Source organism: Erinaceus europaeus, chromosome 6 (genome assembly GCF_950295315.1).
Source record: "Erinaceus europaeus chromosome 6, mEriEur2.1, whole genome shotgun sequence".
Lineage (NCBI taxonomy): Eukaryota > Metazoa > Chordata > Mammalia > Eulipotyphla > Erinaceidae > Erinaceus > Erinaceus europaeus.
The window spans coordinates 40266791-40293309 of NC_080167.1; the positions used below are offsets into that span (position 1 = coordinate 40266791).

Sequence of the window (26519 nt, forward strand, 5' to 3'; positions counted from 1 at the left end):
TTGATAAAGTTGTTTTGTATTTCACCACTTGTTCCATCTTATCATAAAAGTCTTGCATCTTAAGGGGACGGGGGGGGGGGGGGTTAGTTGTGATCATGTCTGGGAGGTGTAGAGGGAAGATTGCTGTTAGATCACTAGCACCCTGCCCTGCCCAGCACGCACACCAGCCCCCTTTAATCTGAGCAGTAACCTGGGGCAGCCTGTCCTTATGGCAGCGGCTGTCCCCACACCTCTGTAATCCCCATGACCTGTCCAGATCACAGCCCAATATGGGTACACCACTATCCCTCCCCCTCAGGGGTGATGGCTGTGCATAGGTAGGCCCCTAAAGAAATGGACCCAGTGTCCACAGTTAGGGTGGTGACCCAGTCTGGAAGTGTCCTTCTTCATGGGCTATGAGACTCATGCTTCATGGGAAAAGATGGCCTCCTGTCTCTAGGGGTAGCAGGGGGGAGGGAGATAATGCCACAGATCCTGGTCCTTGTGGCAGGCCTGAGCAGACACCACGTAGACAGGAGAGTTCTCTGAGAAAAGACAGGAAACCTGTGTGTTCCAGAGATGAGGCCTTAAGAACTGAGCCCTGAAAGTGAGGAGTCTGCTCTCTTTCCTGCTGTGCAGAACCTGTGTGTGTGTGTGGTTTTCAGGCTGTTGGGGGTGGGGAGCTCCTTCTTTCTCCCTAGAGGGACTCCCAAGCAGGGCTGGTGATGACTACTTGCTCTCTCCTTTAATGATGCCATGAGGGAACAACTCCGAACAAAGGGCTCAGCACAAGGGGAGATTGTATCCTTTCAGAAAGACAATTTTGCTGAGTCCTGAATGTTGAAAGATGGTTTCCAGCTGCCATTTTTTTGATATATATATAGAGAGGGAAGGAGGGAAGGAGAGAGAGAGAGAGAACTGTAGTAATGCTCAGCTACTCATGAAGCTCCCCCATGCAGGTGTGGATCAGGGGCTTGAACCCAGGTGCTAGAGCATGGTAACGTGCACTCTGCTGGGTGAGCTATCCCACCCTCCCTGCTTTGGGAAGCCCGAGTAATTTTGCCTTTTAGGAGTGGGAGATGACTCACCTGGGAGAACATACACTTTACTATGCTTGAGGGTCCAGGGCTGAGCGCCTGCTCTACATAGAAACAACCGCCCAGGCAGTACCATGGTGTCTCTCCTCCTCTTCTCTCTATCTTTCATTGACTATAAGAAAAATGAAGGAAGGAAGGAAAAGAGAGTCTGTCAGGAGTGGTGGAATCATATAGACAGAAAGCTCTGGCAGCAAAAAAGAAGAAAAAAGAGGACAATTCTCCCCCACCCCCACCCCAGAACCTCTTGTCTACCAGCCCAAGCTTATTCCATGTCTGTGCTCCTTGTTGTTTCTTTACTGCTTTGCCTTCAGCCAGGCTGCTCTCCACAACAGCCTCATCCTCCCCTTCTGTCAGTGAGTGTGCTGCCCCTCCCTACAGGCAGCTCCGGATGGCACCTCAGGTCACACTCCACCACCAGGTGCTATTTCATACAAGCTTCCCCCCTCCTTCCTCCTGGAAAACCTCCCTGTCCTTGAACTCCAGGCCCTTCTCTCACTATTCTCTACCTTACTTCTGTCTTCCGCTGCCCTGTGTTGCTGACTTCCTGCGCTCTGCCCATCTTTAAATATGGCTGCTCCCAGGCTCTGTACCTCTCAACCCAGCAGGGCTGCTTAGTCAGTAGGCTGTGGGCCACTATGATATCTGCATTTTCAACAAACTTCTGCAGTTGGAAACCTCAGCCAGGCTTTCTTGGGTGAGTGAGGCCCCAAATTCATAACCTGGTCTCTCTGCAGGCTTGGCCTCCATAGCTAGAAAGCCAAACCCGAAGCTAAACTGCTGTCTCAATGGGTAAGGTTCCACAGAAATCTCATTCTGACCCCAGAGTTTCTCTGCCACACTTGGCTCTCCTGTCTTCCTCTCTTCCTGGTAAACAGTTCACCACTACCTGAAGGACAAGGTCTAGAATTATTGGTTTGGTTGTAAGGTTTTTATGAGAAGTACACAGCCTCCTATCCAGTCATACTACTCACAGTTCCCAGAGGCCGTGGACTTTGCAGTGCTTCCTCTTGTGTGGGAACACCCTGTCACCTTCCAGGCCAACATACATTTATCTTTACTTTATTTTAATGAGAGAGAAAGAGAGAGAGAGAGGGGGAGAGAGAGAGAGAGCGAGCTAGCTATATCAGAGCACTGCTCAGCTCTGGCTTATGGTGTGTCTGGGGACTGTCCTGGATCCTTAGGTAGAACAGTCTTTGGTATCTCCATTTACTGTCTCTCCAGCCCCATTTATCTTTTCACATCCCAATTTACCAAAGCGAATAACCTCAGACTGGCCATTCATTCTCTCTGTACTATACTTCCATTGCCACATCTTAAAGTAGGGATAATAGAGTCTGCCTCCCAGGATTTTCATAAACACTACAAAAGTTAGGTCCTGATAACCACTTAGCACAGCACCTGATACCTGGTAGTGCTCAACAGATGAAGATGGTATGAGAGGGAATCAGAAAGAACTCCAAAAATTTTAGCTGATGGGGATTTCCAGTAAGCCTACCCACTCCCTCATTCCTGGTCCTGACAAACTAGATTCCATGTACTCTAACCCCGAATGAGTACCTCATGGCAAGGCTATGACCACGTACTGATTCTATAACCTGAAGCTAACTTAGCTTGATTCCTGCCATAGTATAAAGATATTGTTAAACTTCCATTCAAGGCCGGTGTTTTTAGGTTGACCTGAACTCTTGATCCATGCGAATAAACTTCTTTCTCTTACACCCATCTTGGCTCCAGTATCCTTGATTCCAGCATCTTTCCCTAACAGGTACAGATCTATTTCCTGGACTGGTGATTCACTTAACTTTATTATTACTATTTATTGATTTAATGATGATCAACAAGACCATAAGAGGTGTACAATTCCACACAATTTCCACCACCAGAGTTCCATATCCCATACTCCCCATTGGAAGCTTTCCTATTCTTTGCCCTTCTGGGAGTATGGACCCAGGATCATTGTGGGCTGCAGAAGGTGAAAGGTCTGGCTTCTGTAATTACTTCTCCACTGGATATGGGCAATGGCAGGTCAATCCATACTCCCAACTTGTTTCTATCTTTCCCTAGTGCGACAGGGCTCTGGAGATATGGGGTTCTAGGACACATTGGTAAGATTATCTGTCCAGGGAAGTCAGATTGGCATTATGGTGGCATCTGCAACTTGGTGTCTGTAAAGTATTAATATATAAAGCAGAACAGATTGTTTACTAATCAGGAACCTACAAGTAAGAATATAGCAGGTGAGATTTGGGGTCTCCATTTTGGAAAAAGCTAGTAGGTTTATTTTAGATATATTCCAAGGGGCCCAAGACTACTTAATTTTTGTCCGAGCCTGACAGCTAACATGTAGGTGGGCTAAAGGTATTGTCTGGGGAGATGGTGTCAGAGTTGGAAATAGGACTAGAAAACTGCATCAGGGAAGAGAGTAGCTCCTGAATATGGGAAAAGTATATGTATATTGTTAACTGTAAACCTCATGGATTTGATCTGGGGTCCATATTCAGCACAGGAGCCTGTGTAACCTCTGGATCCCTGTAGGTCTGAGCGCGCATTCTGTGGTCATAGCTAGGAACATTCTAGGCTGCACTCATTTTCCTCATCCTCAAGTGGTAGAGTATGTTGACCCAACCTCCCTTCAGAGAATGGGGCAGTCTCCACTAGTGTTGACCCACACTGAGGGCAAGGTCCTGTAGAGGCCCACAAAAGGGTCACTTATGTTGTCCCTGATGGAGAAGACCAGTGACAGTAGGGAGAGGAACATGTTAGAGGTCTAGGCCCATCATATCTATGTGGGAATCCCCAGATGATAGGGGATTCACTTTTTAATATTTATTTATTTATTTATTTATTTATTTATTTATTATTTATGAGAAAGAAAGATACAGAGAGACCAGAGCACTGCTCAGCTATGGCTTATGATGGGGATTGAACCTGAGACTGCAGAGCCTCAGGCACGAAAGTCTCTTGCAGAAGCAGTGTGCTGTCTTTCCAGCCCACATTTGAACTGTATCCTGTTTTAGTGTGGTGCCCTTTTGTCTTTCAATAGCTGGCAGCCCCTTCTCCCCCAGGGCAGGAGAACCTGTAAAGCTCCAGGTATTCCCAGCATCTGCCTGAGTACTGGGCGCTCCCTGGCCCAGCTCTCTGGCCAGGCTCCTCTGTGCCCCAGAGACCCCGTGCTTCTCTCAGCAGCTCCACACTCTCAAGTGCAGGAAAAATTATGTTTGTCAGCTCCTCGTGTGGCAGTTTTGAGACTACTCCCGGGAAGAACTGTCCCTGTGTGGTAGGTGGGTTGGAGACCCACACAGACTGCTTTTGCAGACTGGGGAGCTCCACCAGAGGACCCAAGATCAGAGGATTGATCATGGCAGGGGCTCAGGGCCACCTGGCTGTCGACTGCACAGAAGCAAGAAAGTGCTCACACTTGGGTAGAAGATCCTAGCAGCTGACTTCAGCTCTAGCCTGATGGGCAGCTGGACAGGGGTTGATAGTCATCCTGAGAAGCTACAGGCCCTGGAAGAAGCTCAGCCCTTGGTCCTCCAGTGGAAACCCAGACGCTAGGGGGCGGGGCTTGGTCCCGTGGTGTGGCCACCTATGTCTGTCTGGGGAGCGCCAGGCTGAGAGCATGCACAATGCTGACTGTGAGCCAGCTGGGTAGAGCCGCCTTAGGCTCTCCCGTTTCTCCCAGGTGTCTCTCAGTATTTAGCTCACCGGAGGAAGAGCAGCAAGAAGTCAGGCGGATTGGGGATTGAAAGAAAAGCTAGGGGGTCAGGCAGTAGAGCAGCGGTTAAGCGCACGGGCGTAAAGCGCAAAGACCGGCGTAAGGACCCCGGTTCAAGCCCCTGGTTCCCCACCTGCAGGGGAGTCGCTTCATAAGCAGAGAAGCAGGTCTGCAGGTGTGTCTCTTTCTCTCTCCCTCTCTGTCTTCCTCTCCTCTCTCCATTTCTCTCTTTCCTATCCAACAACAAATGACGTCAACAACGATAATAACCACAACAAGGCTTCAACAAGGGCAACAAAAGGGGGAAGAATGGCCTCCAGGAGCAGTGGTTCATGGTGCAGGCACCGAGCTGAGCGATAACCCTGGAAGAAAAAAAAAAAAAAAGAGAGAGAGAGAGAAAGAAAGAAAGAAAAGCTGCCTTCTTCAGCAGCTATGGAAAAGAAAAAGAAAGAAAAAAAGTAGGGCCCAGGCAGTGGCGCACTTGGTTAAACGTGCACATTACCATGCCTAAGGACCATGGTTTGAACCCCCAGCCCCTACCTACAGGGAGGAAGCTTCACAAGCGGTAAAGCAGGGCTGCAAGTGTCTCTGTCTCTCTCTTCCTCTCTACCTCCCCTCCCCTCTCGATTTCTGTCTAGCCAACAATAACAAAAGATGGAGACAGTGAGAGACACCACAGTATCAGCACTATAGCACCTGGTGCGTGTGATGCAGATGTTTCACCACCCACTCTGGTAGAGGTCTTAAAAATGCTCCTCTTGTGAAAGGCCCATCATATCTATTAGTACTTGTGGTGGAACAGGACCCTATAAAATCAGGTGACCTCTTTGACTCATTTCCAGGCCAGTTTCTGGATGTTTGTACAAGCCTAAATTTAGTCTGAAGCCTGCATTTCCATGGGTGCGTGTGTTCCAGGCAGTAGGAAGCTGGCTGTGGACAAATGAGGATAATAGTTGGAGGGAATTAACAAGTCTGGAGAGGAGAGCCCATCAGCAGAATGACAAATTTAGGATCTTTAAAGACATCTGGTCAGCCATGCCGGAGCTCGTGATTGACTGAGTGAATTAATAATGGAAAATCCTTAGTTCAGTGTTTCCATCCTCTCTCGCCCTCTTCCCCAGCCAAGGCCAGCCGTCTGCTCCCGCCTGCCAGAGCTGTTTTCAGATGAATAATGGAGGCATTTAGGCCCCTCACCTCTGACCTCTGAGAGTTGATGGGTTCAGTTCGGCTGGTAACCAGCATATCTGTGTGCTTTCTGGTTGACAGCTTTCTAAAGAGACTTCCTGGTTCTCTTTCACATCGGATGCAGTCATTCACTTAGCAGATACTATCCATGGGCCTATAGCTAGGAGGTTCTTCAGGACTCCCCTAAACCTGAACTCCTAGTACAGCAATGGTACTCACTAGTAGAACCAACTTCAGTTTTTTCCACCCTGCTTTCTGAAGCCTGTTGCCCCCAATTCTCAGGTTCACCACTAATTCTAAAGTGGTTTTTTTTTTCCCCCTCAGGCTGAAGCAGCTGGACAAGCACAGTCAGGCCACTGCCCAACAGCTGGTGCAGCTCCTCAACAAACAGAACCAGCTTCTGCTGGAGAGACAGAGCCTGGCAGAAGAAGTGGAGCGTCTCAAGTCCCAGGTAGTGTGCAAAGCCCTGTGCGGGGGTGTGAGCCCAGGGGTGGCTCAACACAGCCCGAAAGGCACTGTTGTTTGTTTTTTCTTCATGATTTAGAATTGCATCCAAACAGGCTGAAATATCTGTCAGTTAATAGGCTGGGAAGGAGATCCTAAAGATGGGCTTGGGCTCATTTGGGGGTACAGAAAACTATAAGTTAGGGGCCTGACTTGTTTATTTTTATTTATAGGAGGGTGGTTTACAGTACAGTTGTTGATACCTGAGTGCAACTTCTCATCTCCCTTTGCTCTCTGAAGAACACTCAATACTCAGTTTAAGCCATTTGCCGTCACCATGCACCAGCACCCCGAAGATCCCCCCTCCCCTCTCCTCCAGTATGCACACCTGTGTTCATAGCAGCATAATGTGTAATAGGCCAAACCTGGAAGCAACCCAGGTGCCTAATGACAGATGAGTGGTTAAGGAAGTTGATATATATAGTTGATATATATATATATATATCAACTATTAAGAATGATGAAGTCATCTCCTTCACCTCATCATGGATGGGAGTTGAAGGAATCATGTTAAGTGTGACAAGCCTGACCTTTTTAAGGAGCTACAGTCCATGCAGGAGAACAGAACATGAGCCAGCAAGCCACAGGAATAGCTAAGCTGTGCCAAACAGGTGCCATTGCTGAGGGGACTGTTGTGTGACTGAGTGGGGAGGGTGGGGGATTGCAGTGTTCAGGAGGCTGGTTGGAGGAGGCCAGCTCAGAACTGCGCCTCAAGGGTGGGTACAGTTTGGGCTGGTTGAGTTAAAGGGGTGCTTCCAAGTGAAAAAAAAAACATCATTATGACTGAAATGAAGGAGTCTTATTCTCAGTTAGCCGACAGATAATTGAGCTAAGATCTGGGAACTACAGGAGTCCTGGAAGAATACCAGGAAACATGCACTGGAGACCCGGCGGTAGCATACCCAGTAAAAAATACGTTACCATGTGTGAGGACCGAGGTTCAAACCTTGGTCCACCCTGCAGCAGGGAAGCTTCTCCAGCAATGGAGCAGAGCAGTAGATGTCACTGTGTCTCTCCATTGAAGGAAAAAGGGGAGAAATTGGCCACCAGGAGAGGTAGATTCCGTGTTCAGGCACCAAGCCTGAGTGATAACTTTGATGGCAAAACAAAACAAAACAGAACCAAAAAATCCCCTGGAGAGCCAGGAGATGATAAGTCACATAACTTGTCTTGAGCACAGACTCAGGTTCAAGCCCCTTACCACTACACAAAGGGGGAAGTTTCACAAGCAGTGTGTCCTTCCTGTTGCCGCCCATGTCTTTCACCATCTACCACACACACAAAAAAAAATCTGCCAGGAGTGATAGAATCATACAGGCACAAAACTCTAGTGATAACCCTGGCAGCAAAATAGATAATAGTTACAAAAATATATTTTCACCAGAAGTTTGACCAGATCTGGCTTATGGTGGTACAGGGGGTCGAACCTGGGATTTCAGAGCCTCAGGCATGAAAGTCACTTTGCATAACCATTATGCTGTATACCCCCACATGAAAATAATTTTTAACACTCTTTTTTTTTTAAAGAAAAGAGAATATGGGGGGGGGACCAGGTGGTGGCACAAATGGTTAAGCACACATATGACACTGTGCAAGGACCTGGGTTCAAGCCCCTGGTTCCCACTTGCAGGGGAAAGCTTCACAAGTGGTGAAGCAGGGCTGCGGGTGTCTCTCTGTCTCTCTCCCTCTCTGTCTCTTCCTCCCCTTTCAATTTCTCTCCATCTCTATTCAATAATAAATAAGTAAATAAATAAAGTAAATTTAAAAAAAAGAAACGAGAACATGTAAGAGCTCACATTCTCCTTGGAAAAGTCTCAGAGACTGGCACTTCCAGTCTCCATTTTACAGATAGGAAACCTGAGACTCCAGCAAGCTTCAACAGCTAGCCAGTAGGATCAGTGCAGAGAAACCACAGTTTGACTCTGCAGCCAGTGTTTCACTGCTCAGGTCAGTTCTGGGGCTGTCAGCAGAGATAATCGAGGCAGAGAAGTGTCCAGGTAAGTTTGGAGTATGGAATGACACTTTTTTTCATCTTCGGGTGCTTCTTTTCCTATCTGAGAGGTTGTGCTTTCTACTCCATCAAATCATTTGTAAGGATAACAGTTGGGTGCTGTGTAGGATAACAAGACTGACAATGACCTTGACCTTGGCCTTGGCCTCTAGTTAGAATTGCATCCAGGTACTGCCTCAAAGGGATGCAAAATTATCTCATTCTCTCTCTCTCTTTTTATTTTGATAAGACAGAGAAATTAAGGGGGTAAGAGGAGATAGGGAGAGAGAAAGACATCTGTAGCGCTGTTTCACTACTCATGAAACTCCAACAGATGAGGGGTAGAGGCTTGACTCTGGGTTTATTACCTCATGGTAATATGTTCATTCAACTGGATGTGCCACTCACTGCCTGGCCTCCATTTTGTTCTGCTTTCAAATTGTGCTGAATGCAGACCCACAGCCTCTGAGTGGTTTTTCCCATCTGGCCACCAGATCCCTCTGCAAAGTAGTCATCTATTCCACAGATAGTAAGGGAACATGCCCGGGGTCCCCCAGCACTGAGACAGGCGTGCCCTTTCCCTACAGTACCCCTGAGAATGCTCACAGAACCGGGCTGACGTGCACTGTTAAGAGCCTGACTTCTACACGACACACAGATTCTGGGGCCTCTCCATACACTAAGGATACAGCACCAGAATAGGCCCCGGAAGCTGAGTTTCAACAGGCTTTTTGGGCAACCCTGGCCTGACAACTTCTGAAATGTAGGTGGTAGAAGTGACAAAGGATGAAGCTTGTGTTGATTCATGAATTTCTTCTCCTCCTCCTCCTCCTCCTCTTTCTTCTCCTCCTCCTTTTAAAGATTTATTTATGGATTGGGGAGAAGGCAGAATGGTTCTGCAAAGGACTCTCATGCCTGGGATGCCAAAGTCCAGAGTTCAGTCCCCAGCACTACCATTAGCCAGAGCTAAACAATGCACTGTAACAAATAAATAAATAAATATTTATTATTTAAATAAATAAAGATTTGTTTATTTATGAAGGGAACAGAGAACCAGAGAGAGCATCACTCTCACATACAGTGTTGGGTATCAAACTCAGGACCGCATGTACCTTACCCATTGCACCTCCTCCTGGGCCGCTCATAAGATTCTGAATACGATCACTATGCATCAGTGTGTCTGTCTGCAGGATGGGTATGCTGTCAACCTCACTCGAGGGGATCTCAGAGCTGTGAATGAGTGTTGCTGTGAAGTCCTCAGTGGGTTTTGTCACCTACAGCAGACCAAAGAAATGTTTGGATTTTTCCTTTCGTCTCTCCTCCCTAAATTTGAGAAAAACCCCAAGAGGAGCAGAGGGAAGGCAGAAGCCTGTGGAGGCAGCAGTGATGGGCCCACTCTCACGCGTCTCTCCCCTTCTCCAGGCCACGGCCTCACTACTGGATGCAGCTGGGGCGAAGGCCCTTTGCCAGTTGGAGGTCAGAACCGCCAGGCCTTCTGACAGGTGGCAAGGCTGCCAGAGTCAGAGGGACTGACTCCTGGTCTGAGTCAATCTTGACCTTGGAGAGCCAAGGATGACCTTTTGACGTTGGAGACCTTGGACCTTGGAGAGCCAAGGATGATGTCAGAGCAAAGATTTCTGGGGTTTCTGCTGTCAAGGCACTAAGTGCACAGGCTTCCATTCCACTCTTGGAGCAGATCTTTATGGTGTAGGCTTTGCTTTGAGCCCCCATCTGCCATCAAGACAGCTCACTCAGATCCCAACCTGGACAGCTGATGCATAGAAACTTCCTCCAAGGCTTCACACATCTGATAATTGCCAAGCAGGTTGCAAATTTTCCATAAAGTCCACTTAAAAGGAAACCAAACAAACACCTCAAACTCTCTGCCACTTCTCCCCTCCCCCAAAGCTACGGGTCTTTCTTCTCTTGCCTGGAGCAAACAGATGACCTGACCTTCCTGTGCTAACTGGCACCTGCCCATCTGGCTCCTCTCTGAAGGGCTCTTTCAGATTTCAGTAATACTTTTGGAGTTCTTGTAAAATCAGCATCACAGGAGGGATTGGTCGGCACACACCTTGGCTTTTAATAGCAAAAAAGCTCCTGTTCAGAGCAGAGGCAGGGCTCCAGTTTTGTAGACTCTGGTGGTTCTCTCCACCAGATTGTTTCTCACCCCAATGCAGTAGTTATGGGCTAAGCTGGAATTGTGAATTGAGCTGCCAATGAGCCATTAAAGGAATCCCGTTGTTTGTCACAGCAGGTATTTGGGGGACTGGGTCTCCTGAGGATTCTGAGTGACCAGCTACACTCAGTGTTTGCCTATAGAGAAGCCCCTGGCTAAACTAATCCCTGCGTTGGGGATGGCTCAGCTATGCGTGAATTAAGCAGGAAAACTGAGTTTTGTGTGTCAAACCTTGAAGTGCTCTGTCCACTCAAAGCCCCAAATAGAGGGGCTATTTTCTGGCTTGGGCAGCTGCTCTGATGCTGAGTCACATCCCCCTGATCTGCTCCAGTGGACCAAGCCCTGTGCCCTGAAGCAGATGACAGGAAGCTTCTAGCCTGTTTAGAAGGCTTTATTATTCCAAGTGGATTCTGCTTCCATCCTGAAACACACACAGCAGCATGTCTGGCAGAGGGAGCTGGTCATGGCCATTAATGAAACCACAGTGATATTTTCTGGTCGTGAGAATCCCCGTGTCCATGTCCCTTCTAAACGATGAGATTGTGCTCTCAGCCAGCCGGGGAAGAACTGACTTGAGTGTGCAGACCGGGGGTGCTCACCACTGAGCTGAGTTCACAGCTGACCACAGACAATGGCTTTATTAATCTCCTGTCTCACTGGAGGGAAGCAAACAAATAACTTCAAGAAAATGGCTTTTTCAGCAGCATGAGATGGCGTTAGTGGCATTTAGGGAGACAGTGAAGCATCCATCCTACTTGACTCTGAACACCACCGCCCTCGGATCTCTGCTCTGTTCCAGGCAGAGAGAGGGCCACGAAAGTCCCAGCACTCTGCTCTTAACTGGGGAGAACTTTGGTAGTGGTGCTGTAACCTAGGTCCTAGAGTCTAGGAGAAAGCTGACAGCTGGGAGCAGGGTCAGAGGTCTATGGCCCAGAGCCTGGGGACCCGAGTATCTGACAGGAAGGTTGATGCCAGCTGGTGAGGAAATTAGAGTCTTGTCTTTGGGGGAGGAGTGTGGCATCTGGGAGGTGTGGAGGCACAGAAACTACCTAGTCACCTAGAGCACGATCTGTATTCTGTGTGGAGACTATTTCGTTTATAGATGTATTTGGTGGTGAATATAGTTCCAACTGATTTGCATTCACTGCTTGCCGCCATCCCAGTAGGCTGGTGGGGTCAGTGTTCAGTGTGCACTTAAGCATGTGTGTGAGCGAGAGAGCGAGTGAGCGACTGAGTGTGTGTGTGGTGTGTGTGTGTGTGTGTGTGTGTGTGTGTGAGAGAGAGAGAGAGAGATACTCCTTCCTTTTTCAGGCCCTTCAGATGCATCACTTTTACAGTTTCAAAAACAAGAGCCTCAAACGGACTTATCGGTGGTTAATCATTTGGCCCTATGACTTTTGAGCATTCTTGGCAGTTAATTTATTTTCTAATTTGATTTAAACTTGTGCCTGGATCCAGCAGCCATATGTGATTATATTCAAAGGCACAGACATTATCTCATTAGAGCCTCATGGAAGAGAGCTGAAAACAAGCCTGAGGAACAAAGACACAGATGATGATGATGGAGGAAAAGGCCTTCTTAGTGACCGGAAGCAAACCAGGAAGCAGGGTTTTGGAAGCCAGAGTGTAAGGGAGAACAGTACCTCCCGGGGGTGGGGTGGGTTGGGGGGTTGTTAGGAATGGGGGTGTCTGTCACTGAAGGAACTGCTGCATAGGGTGCTCGAGATGGTACCTGGAAGAGTTCACATGGCTTGTGAAAGCTCTTCTAAAACTTGGGGGTTTTCTCAGCTGACACAGGAGCTTCCACAAAGTTAGCTACCTGCAGGACAGATGGTGCTGAAATAGAACAGCAAATACACTGAATAAAATAAATTAAAACGCCTCCTCCTGAACCAAGATTTTTTGGAAAGAATTCTAAATAGCTAAAAACAAACAATTTGATTTCAACCAAATTGTTGTTTTTTTGTTTTTATCCTGATTTTCACCCGAATTGTCAGTCTCAAAAATAAACACTGATACATTCCCAGAAAATATTTTTCAAATAAAAACTGACTCTGTTAAAGTTTGCCCTGATTCTTTCAAAACTGTGTACAAGACACTGTCAACCAAAGTGACTTGCATATTTTTTTAAATAAACTTGAACATATGCAGCTAAAATGTCATTAACTCCCTGCTGCCTGAGTGTTTTTAAGGACTGACATAAGACCCCTGGTGCTAGGTTTCTAACATAAGGACCTTACAGCCCTCAGAGAAACTTCCAGAAGCAACTCAAATAGCAGAGCTTAACTTAGTATTTTTAACCAAAGGCTCTGTGTGTGATTAGTATTGTAAGGTGCATACAGCTTCATTTAAGCCAAACTTGATCTTCTGTGAACAGTTCGCTTTGTCTAAGAGTGAATAATTTTGAGGGTAAGAATCATGGAAGAAAAGCAAATTAAACTATGTATTACTTCAGATACATTTGTTCCACTTATTGCTTCCCAAGTCAGACATTACGTTTTTTGCTATATAAATTCACAATCGAGATCTTAAAGGGAGCTAAATATTTTAATCCAATTAGACAAGTGAACAAAACACTGAATATTGCATGTAGTGTAGATAAGTGGTTCTTGCCTTTAAAAGACTGTAATTCCGTCACATTGCAACCCCAAATGTCAATGTTGTCTTTATTTTTAACGCTTTTAAACATGAGGCAGCCAGAGGCTCCACTTTCTGCTGTTGGTGACACTGTCTGTCCCTTGGGAATTCATAAGATCTATTTACCATGGAAACATAGTTCACATAAAACACAGACACCTGCCCATGTGCAGAGGAAGTTCTTGTGACTTAGGGGATGGGAGAAAACCAGATGAGCTCCTGGGGGCCGAGGGAGGCACTCTGGTATCTCAGTGTGCCCATGGGAAGGCAACAGGGAGGGCCCCCTCCCCTTTCTGCTAGGGGGTCCCTCAGGTCCCCTAGAAGGTGCCAAGCCCATATGGAAAGTTTCCTCCCAAAATTCAAGGAAGCCCCTTCCTCATTTTCTTTCTTCAAGGAAGCCTTTTCCTACCTCTGCCCTTGTCTTCTGATTCCTACCAGCCATTTCTCTTTGGGTGGGAGGGTAAGGCAAAGTAGTCTTGGGAAAACAGGGCTTTGAACTCTGTCTGTCACAGAGCTTTCATTGTCACAGAGCCAATTAGAAGTTCTCACGGAAGATTGAATTGTGGGGTCTGTGGTGACTGTGTCCTGAACTCCTGGCCCGCTTTGCAGCTGGCAACAGCCAGATTCTAAGAAAAACCCAGCCCAGCCTGGAGGGGGAGAGGCAACTCAGTGTGTTGGTTACTAGTTCTTGGGAAGGCAGGGCTGTGTCCTTGGGAGACTGCAGACCCTGCACCACTGCCTGGTGGTGGCCGTGGCCCCAGTGTTCTACAGAGGATTCCTGACAGCAACTTCCTCCTAAATTAACTGATGGCCACTCACTGTCCCCAGAGTTTTATTCCAACTTGTCTTCTGCATTCGACTTCTTCATCTCACAATTAGCAGACTTGACCCTCACTAAGCTGTTTAGAATAGCATTAACGAGTCTCTGTTTTGAAGTCAAACTACCTTGACTCAGGTCTTAGTTCTGTACCATTTTCTTTTAGGGTTTTATTTATTAATGAGGGAGATAGGTAGAGACGGCAGAGAGAATAAGAACATACCAGAGCATCATTCTGGCACATGTTCTACCAGGGATTGAACTTGGGACCTCGTGCTTAAGAGTTCAAGACTTTATCCACTGAGCCTGCACCACTTACCTGACATCTACGATATTCAGTTCTAGTAACACACTCATACACATTACTCATGCATTTATTTATTTTGATAGGACAGAGAGAAATTGAGAGTGGAGAGGGTGGTACAGAGGGGGGAGAGAGAGACACCTGCACTGTTACTTCACTGCTTGTGAAGCTTCCCCCAGCAGGTGGGGAGTTGGGGCTTGAACCTGTGTTCTTGCTCCTTAAAGGGAGCTCCCCTCATTACCCACAGCCCAGCAGAGAAAACCATGAAGCCCAGCAGGGTTGCCACTGACAACTCTGGAGATTCCTAAGTGTCATTTTGAGCTATCATTTAATACCTTTTCTGATAGAAAAAGAAGAAATGGAGCGAGTGGGTCAGGAATGGAACTTCTAGAAAGGCTGGTATTCATTCTTCAGGCTAGAGGGCAGATGGAGAGTGGGTAGGAGGTGAAGGTGTCCATCCTGAAGGGTCAGGAGGCCCCAGTCTCCCAGGAAAGCTGAGACCTGTGGTCTTTGCTCCCAGAACGTGGAGGATATGGGTGGCGGTGACTTCACCCAAAGGTCTGAGAGCAAGCTTTGAAGTGTCCCCAGAGAGTCCTGTGTGCCTGAATGGGAGAGGGCAAGGAGGGCTGTTCCCTTTGGAAGGGCTGCTTTAGAGGCTGGGGTGGAAACACAAAGGGAGGAGAAACAAATGGAAGCCTAGGTCAGGCTGGATGGGCAAGGTGGAGCCTGCTCTTCCCCCCCCAGGCCCAGGCCTGGGAACAAAGCAGCAGTGAAAATCCCAGCTGTTGCCTGGGGAACAATTCAGGTCACCCGGAGAGACTCATTTTTTAAACTCTGAATTTAAAGTCAAACTTCAGAAATAAATTAGTCACCAAAGTCAGGGTTTGTGGCGAGTTTGCACTGTTCGAATTGAAAACAGAACAAAGAAAATGTGTCAGCCATTGCGGGTGTGCAGACGGGGGCATTTCAGAAGAGCAGCTGCCAGACCCCTCGCTGACCCTTCTGTCTTTGGAGGCGGCCACAGACAACTGCAGATGTGACCACTCCAGCCAGAGGACCACAGCAAGGGGCCGTGGTGACAAGCTGAAAGGCAGAAGGAGGACAAAGTGGCTGGGGAGAGAACCACAGTTCATGCTGGCTAATACCCCCACCAAACTCTCAGCTCATCTCCCTGTCTCTGGGGTGTGGGCAATGGAACAACCTTTCTGGAAATCAGCACGGAATAGTATTCCAGATTCTGGTGGGGACTAGTTTGGCCCTCAACACACTATACTGAGCATATTGAGAAAGGCTGACTACTAAAGATCTTGCAAACTGATGGTATCACCGAGTCCTGCCAAGCCATGCATGACACAGTAGGGATCCTTATTCATTTGAATATTTACCAAAAGCTTGCTAGGTGCCTCTGCCTTGAGCATCAGCAGTGCCCAAGGACAATACTTTACTTCATGACTCTCAGGCCCACACTCTGCAGATTCAGTGTTAGCTTACTGGAGCTTATCTATTATTTTTGGTAACTAAAAACATAAACAAAAAACCCTGCAAGTACTTTTTTCTTCTACTTCAGGTCTTCCCTAGTCGGTACTTAGCATGTTAAGTCTGTGTGTCCTCCACCTGAGTTCAGTTAAATATTTTTGAAATACCCAAAGATGACATTGAGTCCGTAAAGTTAGACACTGTGGCTTGGGAGGCAGTGCACTGGCCCCTCAAGCATGAGGTCCTGAGTTCAATCCCTGGTATGTGCTAGAGTGATGCTCTGGTTCTCATTCCCTTTTTCTCATGATGATAAACAGATCTATTTATTTGAAGAGATTTTTTAAAATTATTTTTGTTTTTCCATAGAGAGTGAGTGAGAGAGACCACAGCACCAAACTGGCCTCCAGTGCTATTGGGGCTGTGCTCCTTAGGTCCAAGTGAGCTCTTTGGCTGTCTGGCTGAGGAGATGATTTTTCCATAAGTATAGAAGTCATTGTCTATGGGGGACCCAGGTCAGTGGGCAGCCTGCCAGTTGTGGAGCAGGAGTGTCATTCAGCAGAAATAGCCTGGTCAGGTCAGTCAAGATTAGGCCAATCAGCTCTCAATTAGACCCTCTGTTTGATGGCCAGATCCCATTGGTGACAGCCTGTGTGAGTCTATCACTGAGGACAGAAGGAGTCCCCACTGCAGGGACAAAGCTCAGGGACGGGAGCTCGGCAAAGGGTCCACCCACTCCCTACCCCTAACAAACCTATGTACTGCTAGGGCCCCCAGGGGTATGGGCCAACTTCACACACATCTCCTTTTCCCCTCCGTGTCAGAATCCGTCTATTTGGCACCTGTATCTCAACGCACACCGGGGCATCTGTTTGAGATTTAACATGACTTTTTGGTAAGCTTAATAAAGGGCAATAGACTGTTTTTCTTGCTACTCTTGTGTACTTTTCTGATCTTCATTTCATTCCATCGTGTCTTAGAATTCCTTAACAGTAATCATAGCTTGAATTGGGTTGGGAAGTCTTCCTAAGACTCAGGAAACCTGCCTCAGGGAGGCAAAGGCCGACTTTTTCTTTCTGGAAAATATTCTCAGCTAAACTGAGAACAGATAAGCTGGTAACCCTGCAGTGCATCCTGATGTATCTGAAGTAAAAACTGGGATTTGGAAGAGAGCATTTTAGCTCTGTGACCTATCATCCTGGCAAACTGACAGTCCCAGAGGGCAAGGACTATGTTGTATTTTCCTACACAGCACACAGTAGGTGCTTAAAGAATGTTTTCTTTCATGTTATTTAAATATTGCCAGTGGTTTCTTCCTGACATGGTTCAAACTAATTTGAACAGCCATATTGGCAGGGGCAGGCAACTGAATTCAGTACTTTCCTAACCTGTGACACTCCCAAGCCAATTTCTGTAAGCTAGTTTTAATGCCTGCTTCAGACAAAAAGGACACTACACCTATTTCCTCTTCTGACGACATGGGAAGTTGTTCTTACATGAGAATGCCTTCTGGGGGCTGGGTAGTGAGGCACCTGGCTAAGAGCACATGCTGTAACACGAAAGGACCCAGGTTCAAGCCTCTGGTCCCCACCTGCAGGGGGGAAAGCTTCATGAGTAGTGAAGTCAGACTACAGATTCCTGTCTCCCCTCACCCCCAGCCCTTTCAGCTTTTCTGTCTTTACCTGCTAAATGACTTGATAAAATAAAATGCCTTCAATAAACTGTCTCCAACTTGAATAGTAGTAGCTCATTGGCTGAGTGCACATTACCATGCACAAGGACCTGGCTTCATGCCCCTGGTCTCTACCTGTAGGGGCTGAGCAATGCTTTCAGTGTGTCTCCTGTCTCTCAACCTCTAAAAAAAAAAGATGGTCACCAGGAATGGTGGGGCATGTCAGCACAGAGCTCTAGCGATAACCCTGGTGGAAAACAAGAACAAGAAAAAGTCTGTATCTCAAAAGGAGGTTTTGGATCATTTCATTAGAAATGTCTTAGGGTCACTAGGTCAACATCCTGTTTTTGTGGTTTTCCTAGGTGCAATGTCTGAGCAATTTTCTGTCAACACTGGCATTCACTAGTGTCACCTTTCCTGAATGAGGGTGACACTCATGGCTCCTTGTCCATGAGCTGTCATCGGACTTATTTAGGAGGCCCACGGCTATCTGGAATATAGGCAGCTCTCACACTGAAGACATTTCAACAGTTCACCTTATATTCCTATTCTCCAAGGGTTTTAATCTGTAGCCTGGCCAAGGTACAGACCATTCATATAACTGGTTACATTCAGTTTCTACATTTTTTCAAAAGATTTACCACCCCCTCACCACCCCCCAAAAAACCCTTAAGAAATAACTAAACCAGTGAGAAGACAAATCACATTTGAAGAACATGATCTATTTAAACTTACTTTTTATTACATTTTTTTCCAGTTACCCAGCATGCCACAATCTGATTGCTGACCTGGATGAAACAGAGTGAAATAAATGATTTACAAAGAGATATTTACATTCATCTGATTTGCACTTAATATGCCACAGTGCACTGCGACCTTCCCAACGGACACCACCTCAGACTGCAGCAGGCTGCGTCGTCATTGCCACATTCGTTGCTGAATGGTCCCTGCAAGCTGGACGGGCTGGAGCAGAAGTCTGATACTAGATGAGGAGACCTCCTGGTGTATGTTTTCAGAAATGGCTTGAAGTTATGCTTGAAAATCTGCTCATTTGTATGCTATGTTACAGATAGGAATTTAAATAAATGAACTTTTTTTAAAAAAAGATTTGAATTGTATTTCCTTTTAACCTTGTAGTGATGAACAATACACACCAAAAAGGCACATATTTTAATTAGGCCAAAGGGTATTAAGGACCAGACTTTCCCCCCTGCCATTCAAGTTATGTTTCTTTCCCTCTTTATGATGTATATATCATCCTTTATTTGCCCTTAACCACCATCCTGTAAGACTCCATTCATCACCATCCTGTTACTTTGTGCACAATCAGGAGATGCCAGGAAGCACTAATCACTATCCTCCCACTCTGTTAACAACAGAAACAGACTAGGAAAAAAAAAAAGCATCTTTGGCTCGGTGGTGCCAGGTTTCTTCAATACGCGGTATTTGAGGAGGAGCCTAAAAACATATTTAGTGAAATTACAAAACTTACTTAAGAGTTCTATCAAATATCTGTACACAGATCATAATTTTAGTTTAAAATAGTATTTCTACTATACACAGTTAAGCCCTCAAACACTTAAAAGTAATAAAAATGGGCACTGAAAATGTTGTGTTGTTTTTGAGGATGACAGCAAAACATTAGGCAAGACTGCAGTTGGGACACATCCCTGACCATAGGAGGCTCTCTCTGGCCAGTAATCCATCATCATCATCATCATCATCATCATCATCATCATCATCATCATGGCCTCTCAGAATGGAGGTGGATTAAGCTTTGGAGGCGGTGGGATGATACACATGCAAAGACCATTCCAGTCTCTTAAGCATGGAAAAAGTTCAAGTCTGAAACAGTAGAACTGCTCGTAAGATCTCAGAAGGTTTTGATTTCATCAAATGTGCTAGACATAAAGGCTGTCACATAAGATATGTTAATTGTCCCTAATTCTGTTTTAAGAATACAGTAAATAAATTATACAGTATTCTAAAAATAGCACCTTTAAAGAATTATAGAGGTCACTTGAATTTTAGCCTCCTGGATCTGTCAATCCCAGTGGTTTTGAGAAGAGCACATATACGAATGCCCTCCAATTTGGCTGTGTTACATACACATACATGCGTGACTAACTTTGGTCCAGAGCCACTCCTCTATCTGGCTTAGTCACAGGAGCAAAGCCAAGTTTCTACAATAGTAGGTTTATGAGGTAAAATCAGAAAAAGGCCCCATCCAAAAAGATTCTAGGTAAATCAGATTGTAGTCCAACCAGCCTACCTAACTATTACCACATCTAAGCCTGTTAATTTGCTATGAAGCTTTAAAAATATAGTGTAAGAAAGGAAGTATACAGAGCAACACATTATCAGGAAGACATTACTAATGAGCTACACTCCTTAAGAATCAGGTGTTAAAACCCTTTGGTTTTGGGTCTCAACAAAATCTTGAAGGAGATCTATTCCATTCCTGGTTTCACAGCAGATCTGTCTTAAACCCAGGGCTGAGGCTGGCATTTCCCTTTTGGAAGTAGCTCTTCATAAAGTTAGTACAACTGCACTATTGCCATTTGATTGAAGTAATAAACCCCACATGTGTCTTAAGATACAAGAAATTTACATTATTTTCCTGCCACATTCTATAGGTTAATATCAGGTGGAGCTATTAAAATCTTTTTTTTTTTTCAGAAAAGATCATTTAATTTTTTTCAATACTACAGAACCACGTCCAACAACAATAAACAGAGAAGTAGCAGATTGACATAGTGCTTTATTTAAGCTGTCTGTACGAAGGAAAATAATGTGCATCCCTCTCATATACGTGTAAAAATACTAAGGATGTACAGTGTACAAAAACAGTTCCTTGTGGTTATTTCACATCCTTGTGGGTCATATACTTAAGGAAATAAACAGTTTTAGTATGACCAACAGTAATAGTAATACAGTTTCTTGGGTTCATAGTTGCATCTGCTTAAAATCTTTAACCAGATGACTAGATCTTGCACGGATCTAATGAAAGAACTAGCAAGGTCAAGAAATTTCACAATCTATAAAGCTACAGGGAGGTAATTCAATTACCAATTTAGAGGTTTTCTTTTTATTTAAATAAATACATTTCATGCTTGCCTGTAATGCACTATCAGGAGCAAGATAAGGAAATTCTACTGTAGACAGTACAAACAGTAGCAGCAAAGTGTGTACACTGAGGTGTAATATAGAGACCCTGCAGTTAGTAAGGAAGGCCCTCACTTTTCTGTACTCTAGGAGAAGCAAGTGGCCCCTGCAAGAACAGTCAGCTTAAGAAGCCAGAAATCAGGTATGGGAGATGGAAAATACTGGAATAATGCTATGTAGTTAGTGTAGAAAGCAAGGCTGTGAGCAATCCTGCCAAAAATCCATGCAAAAAATGGCCCATTTCTTCCAAGATGGCTGCATTAGAACAAGAAGGCAAACGTCATGAAAGTACAAGATGGAATCTACAACATCTGAACTGTATATATTCTGACAGAATGATTTCAGGTCTCAGGCCTTTCCATCTGCCAGAATCCAAAACTACAGCTATGGGCAGATCAAAGGAAAGCTTTAGAAATCTCCTATACACACACTTCTGCCTTTCTATTATCAGTCCAGGCCAGTTTATTGAGATCTGGAAGTATAAGTAAGGGATTCTCAAAATCAAAGCCAAGAAAACACCTTGAGTGACACTAACGGAATTGGAGGGGTAAGCGACTGGGCCCCAGGCATTGGCTGGGGACTATGAGGAGTGGCCAGCCCGGGACACTGTCAACACAGTCATTAACCTTTAGAAAGTGTTCTTGGCTAAGGTCATGGAAATCACCTTAAGATCTGAAAGAGAAAACAAAAGCTATCATATGATTAGCATAGGGTGTCACACTTCCTCTCTGAAGGAACAAAATGTTCTTAATATAAACCAGTCCCAGTTTCTTCTCTTTTCTTCCTTCCTTTCTTCTTTTTTGTTTTTTGATATAATGAATGCAAGACAACTTACAGGACATACCCTCTAGTCTACTTTCTCAAAGTGAAACATTCAACATAATTCCCAGTGGAAAAAAAAAAGTTGTTATTATGTGTGTAAGGAAGAATGAACTATCACTTACTGTAACTTCCTACTCAGTACTAAGGATGAACTTCACTCAGGTAGAAATATGAAAAATTAGGATAAAATCTATGTCTGAATATGTCTTAGCTGCCTTAGTAAAATGCCCTTTAACCCCCCTGCAGTCCCAGTGGCCCCCCCCACCGCCAGCAGTGGTTTCATATCTATAATCCATGTTTCCAGCATCAAGAAGCTAAGACATCTGCATATGAATATGATTCATCCTACTCAGAAAGTCACTGGCTCTTTCATACAATGCAATCATAATACTACATCATGCTGTAGTCTTCCATTGGGGAGCTGTCAGATAGTTAAACTAGAATACATTTCCATGATCATTCCATGGAGCTGGATCTTGGTTGCCACCAGAAGGACCCCCAGCCCCTTGGACTTCATAGGCTGCTTTGGAAAAACTTCAGCTCCTAGCACCAAAAGGGTTTAATCTGAAGATCATCATTAATGAAGGAGAAAGACGAGGTTTGCATACATGTCCCCTTTTCAGTGAGAAATATTGGAATTTGGGGACATGAGGATATAGAGGAAAAGAAAAGCTGGAGGTGTTCTTTTTGTTTTGCTTTGTTTCATTTTTTTCCCCGATGGCTTAATTCAGTGATAAATGTACCATGATCAGAATAAACATATCAGGTCCTTATCCTTGACTGCCTACTTCATAAACACTTGAGATGTGCTCATTTTGCCAAGTTCATTTCTTACCATCATTCACTAGGCCACCATACCATTTCAATTCTCAAATGAGCAAATGTCAGTATCCATTTGTTTCAATTACCCCTTAGCATTGACAACTGGGGACTTCTCATTTTTAGCACCAAGGGGTTAAATGATGGCATCTCTTCTTCCAAAGTCAAATTCTAGCCAACATGTACAATTTCAGAGCTTCACCATTTTTTTTCCCCACACAGGAGAAAAGTGCATGGTTTTTTTCAGCATGTACATTCCCTGCACATGGGTCAAATGAACTGCAGTAAGTCTATTTTATGTAAGTTGGAGCTGCATTTGCTAACAGAACATATACTTCTCATTACTAAAAAATAAATACTACTGCAATATAAACAAAAATCATAAAAGAACATTCAAAGTTTTAACATCTGAGGAAAAGCTAATTCACGTAAAAGTGAAAGTGAAAAATTAAAACAAAGAAGGTAAACACCTGTTTACTATGGTTACACATTTTGGTGAAAAGCAGGATCATTAAACCTGTCTACATTCTTCAGCCATCAGAGGTGATAAATATCAAGAAGGAAAAAGGATTTCCAAGCATAGGGAGAAAAACGCTCTCTGGTACAAACAGTTTTATAAGACTCTGTAAGTGACTTTGACTCTGCTGTGCATATGCGTCCTTTCACGGCAGAATAGCGCTCCTTTGCTCATGACTGCCCATGACTGTGGACATCCTCAGCTAACACTGGGCTACCTCTGCAGTGTCTAACAGGAGTGCCAACATCTGTCTGTCTTAGGTCTTTCTCTCAAATACCCAATAAACACTTACTTTAGGCATCGCTAAAGTTTTACATATGCACATCACCACCCTTTCATAATTGCCTGTGCTGAATGACAACCTCAATCTTCTTAGTATAATTAGTTTTGATTTATCATCTAGAAAGTTTTTTGTTTGTTCATTTGTTTTTAATGTACCTAGAATCAGTGTATCTCATTTAGCCTTCACTGTTAGGGGGAAATGACAACTAAAGATCAAAGATGACAAATCGATGCACATATGAACAATGGTGGGCTCATGACTTCCAAAGATTGTAAAGTCACCTCTTGAAGTTGCTATATAATAAGACAGTAGCAGCAACAGCATGAGACCTTAGATTGAGATACAATTTTCATGCAAAAACAAAGTCGAGTGTGTCTGCGTATATGTGTGTTCTCATGTGGGTGAAAGGTGGTGAGGTGTGAAGACCTTTGATTGGTCTGGATGTCTGAAGGTGCTCCTGCTATTTGTAAGAGCAAGGACTGTTGTGATGTCCAGGAATCATTTTCAATAATAAATCTAAGATGACAGAGAAGTAGCAGAATGAAAGAGACTTATTCTCGTCCACTTGCAGAGTAGGAAAACTGAGGGAAGTGCGGCCGCCTCTCATTGTCCACGCAGTCCATACCGTCCTCATCATCTGCGGGTAGAAAAATGGGTGTTTTGAATTAACAGCTGACATCTGCAAAACTATCTCTGGTCAACATGTTCCTAGCTCCGGACATAAGAAAGATTCCTAGAGGAAGTAACTCCCAGAAACCTGTGTTTTATCAATGCATCATACTTATTTTAAAAATTATCTCACTTTCAAGCTACCCAATCTATGAAGAAATAAAGCTTTAAGATTCAACAAACTGCAGAAAAAATAAAAGCTACTAGATATTTTTTAAGTGAGAAGGAACAATATTCAGTAGCCTTCAATTTCATAAGACTAAGCCTGCCACAATCATAGAAATGGATGAACCCTAAGAATCCCGAAGTGTTTATTTATTTTCCATAGAGGTGGAGAGAGTTTAAAAGAGACCACACAACTTTTTTTTTTTATATGAAACTTTTTTCAGTTTGGAGGTGTTGGGCTTGAATCTGGGTCACATACAAGTCAAAGCAGCCCACTATCCCAGTGAGTTATTTCATTGACCAAAGAGTATTTATTAGACTCCAGTACCAGCTATCTACAAAGACTTTCAGTTTTTCTTCAAGGTATTGTAGGTGTGAATACAGACTAAAGCTTCATATGACTCCATGTTATTTGAGCTCTTGATTACAGACTTAAAATCTTTTACATTCATTATTAAATATCTAGTATCTTCCTTAACTCACGGCTCCCAGCTTTCCTAGGATAAAACTTAACTGCAGAAAAGAGAACAAGGAAAGAAAGGGGGAGAAAGATGCCATTCTCTAAGCAGTAGTTCATCCACAAACAGGAAGAAGACCTGAAAGGCAGGGAGCGAGGCTGATTTTATCTAAACTCTTCTCTTTTACCCTTCTATGGGTTGTCAGAAAAGTCGTGATTTCTTTTTCTATGCAAAAATTAGTGGGGAGAGGTCAGGTGGTGGTGCACCTGGATGAACACACACGTTTACTATGTGCAAGGACTTGGTCCACGATCCTACTATATCCACCTGCAAAGGGGTGCTTCATGAGCACTGAAGAAGTACTGCAGGTGTCTATCTTTGTCTCTCCCTTTTCACCTTTCCCACTGCCCCTCAATTTCTTTCTCTTATCAAATAGAAAGAAAAAAGAAGGGAAAAAAAAAAAAGAAAAAATGGTGGGTTCATAGCGTAGGCACTGTAGCCCAGCAATAACCCTAGCGGCAGTAAAAGAAAAAAAATGTATATATGTATCATGACTTTTCTGACAACCCAATAGTTTCTCTGCACTGAAATATGAAAAAACTGGAGTAGGAAGACAGAAAACCAAGTAGGGCTAGTGCCTTGCCCAGGTTTGAGGCCTAATATCAGATGGGAGGTGCTATGGTACTCACTAGAGGAAGTTCAAGTGCCATAATGTCTCTTAGTCTTACTGACTCTCTCATTCTCCCCTTCTCTCTATCCAAATGAAAAAGTGGCTTAGAGCAGTGAGTTCCCACATCCTCCAATGAAATGAAATAAAAGATTTCAAGTCATTACCCAACCTCTGTTTTTTTTTTAAATTTTTTTATTATCTTTATTTATTGGATAGAAACAGTCAGAAATCGAGAGGGTAGGGAAGATAGAGAGGGAGAGAGAAAGAGACACACCCACAGCCCTGCTTCACCACTTGCAAAGCTTTCCTTCTGCAGGTGGGGACCAGGGGCTTGAACCCGGGTCCTTGTGCACTGTAACATTTGTGCTCAACCAGGTGTGCCACCACCCGGTCCCATTCTGTAACTGTTCTAATGATTAAAAACACTCTGAGGATGTTCTTCCTTATATGTGGTCTGATGTCTGACCCACAAGAACTCTCCGGCTCCCTGTGTGGGGAAAAGTACTCCATTACATCTCTCCTGCTCAGTTCCAAGTGCATATGCTCATATGCTGTCCTACAGGGAAGGAAATGAAAGTCTGTCAAAGATCCACCTTCCTTCAGTCTCCTCAAATACAGACGGGAAGTACATCACCAAATTCTTTAATGTTTCAGTTTCTTCAGGGAGCATCAATTTCAAGTAATTGAAGGAAAAACACAGGCTAAATTCCTCTATATCGTGAGTACTGACCCTGCCACACTACAAAGGGAGATGTTTCACACTGCTCAAGAATAACAAACATTTCTGCTTTTCCCCTTTTTAGTATTGTTTTTTTTAATTTTTATATTTATTTATTTTCCCTTTTGTTGCCTTTGTTTTTTATTGTTGTTGCTATTGATGTCGTTGACAGGATAGAGAAAAATGGAGAGCAGAGGGGGAAGACAGTGATGGGAAGAGAAAGATAGTCATCTGCAGACCTGCTTCACCGCCTATGAAGCGACTCCCCTGCAGGTCAGGGGCTCAAACAGGGAGCTTCGCGCCACATGCGCTTAACCCACTGCACTACTGCCCAATTCCCAGTATTGTTTTTAATACTAGAAGGTATCTTCTGGAAATTAGGTTGTTATGAACAAACATATGTGGACTCTTCCCCAAACCCAATTATATAGGCGGGAATTAGCCCAGCAAGAAGTATTTGGGACTCTCTGTTCTACACAGATCACTGACCTGAAGGCCAATGTCCTTTTGCAAACTTTTAAATACCAGTAACTTTTAAATACCAGTAACATTTCTAGACAGTACAGAGACTCAGGGAAATCTTAGCTTTCTTATACGGTATTGGGTTTGGCACCAAGAAAACCACATGCATCTTTTAGATCAGATACCTTCTGTGGTATTTTTAGCTATATCCAAGACAGT

The 26519-nt window shown here is 44.6% G+C and overlaps 2 protein-coding genes across 7 annotated transcripts in view; one reads left to right on the forward strand and one right to left on the reverse strand.

Moving 5' to 3' along the window:
* SDCCAG8 (SHH signaling and ciliogenesis regulator SDCCAG8) overlaps positions 1-18646 on the forward strand; it is a 278824-nt gene extending 260178 nt beyond the window's left edge. For all 3 annotated transcript variants that reach the window (XM_060192058.1, XM_016193181.2, XM_060192059.1), the window contains 2 exons: positions 6301-6427; positions 18310-18646. In XM_060192058.1, the coding sequence (XP_060048041.1) occupies positions 6301-6427; positions 18310-18339 (157 nt within the window). In that variant the 3' untranslated portion in view covers positions 18340-18646. The remainder of the gene's footprint in view (positions 1-6300; positions 6428-18309) is intronic.
* The window catches only part of AKT3 (AKT serine/threonine kinase 3), a 318339-nt gene continuing 310092 nt past the window's right edge, over positions 18273-26519 (reverse strand). For all 4 annotated transcript variants that reach the window (XM_060192062.1, XM_060192061.1, XM_060192060.1 and 1 more), the window contains one exon: positions 18273-23795. In XM_060192062.1, the coding sequence (XP_060048045.1) occupies positions 23710-23795 (86 nt within the window). In that variant the 3' untranslated portion in view covers positions 18273-23709. The remainder of the gene's footprint in view (positions 23796-26519) is intronic.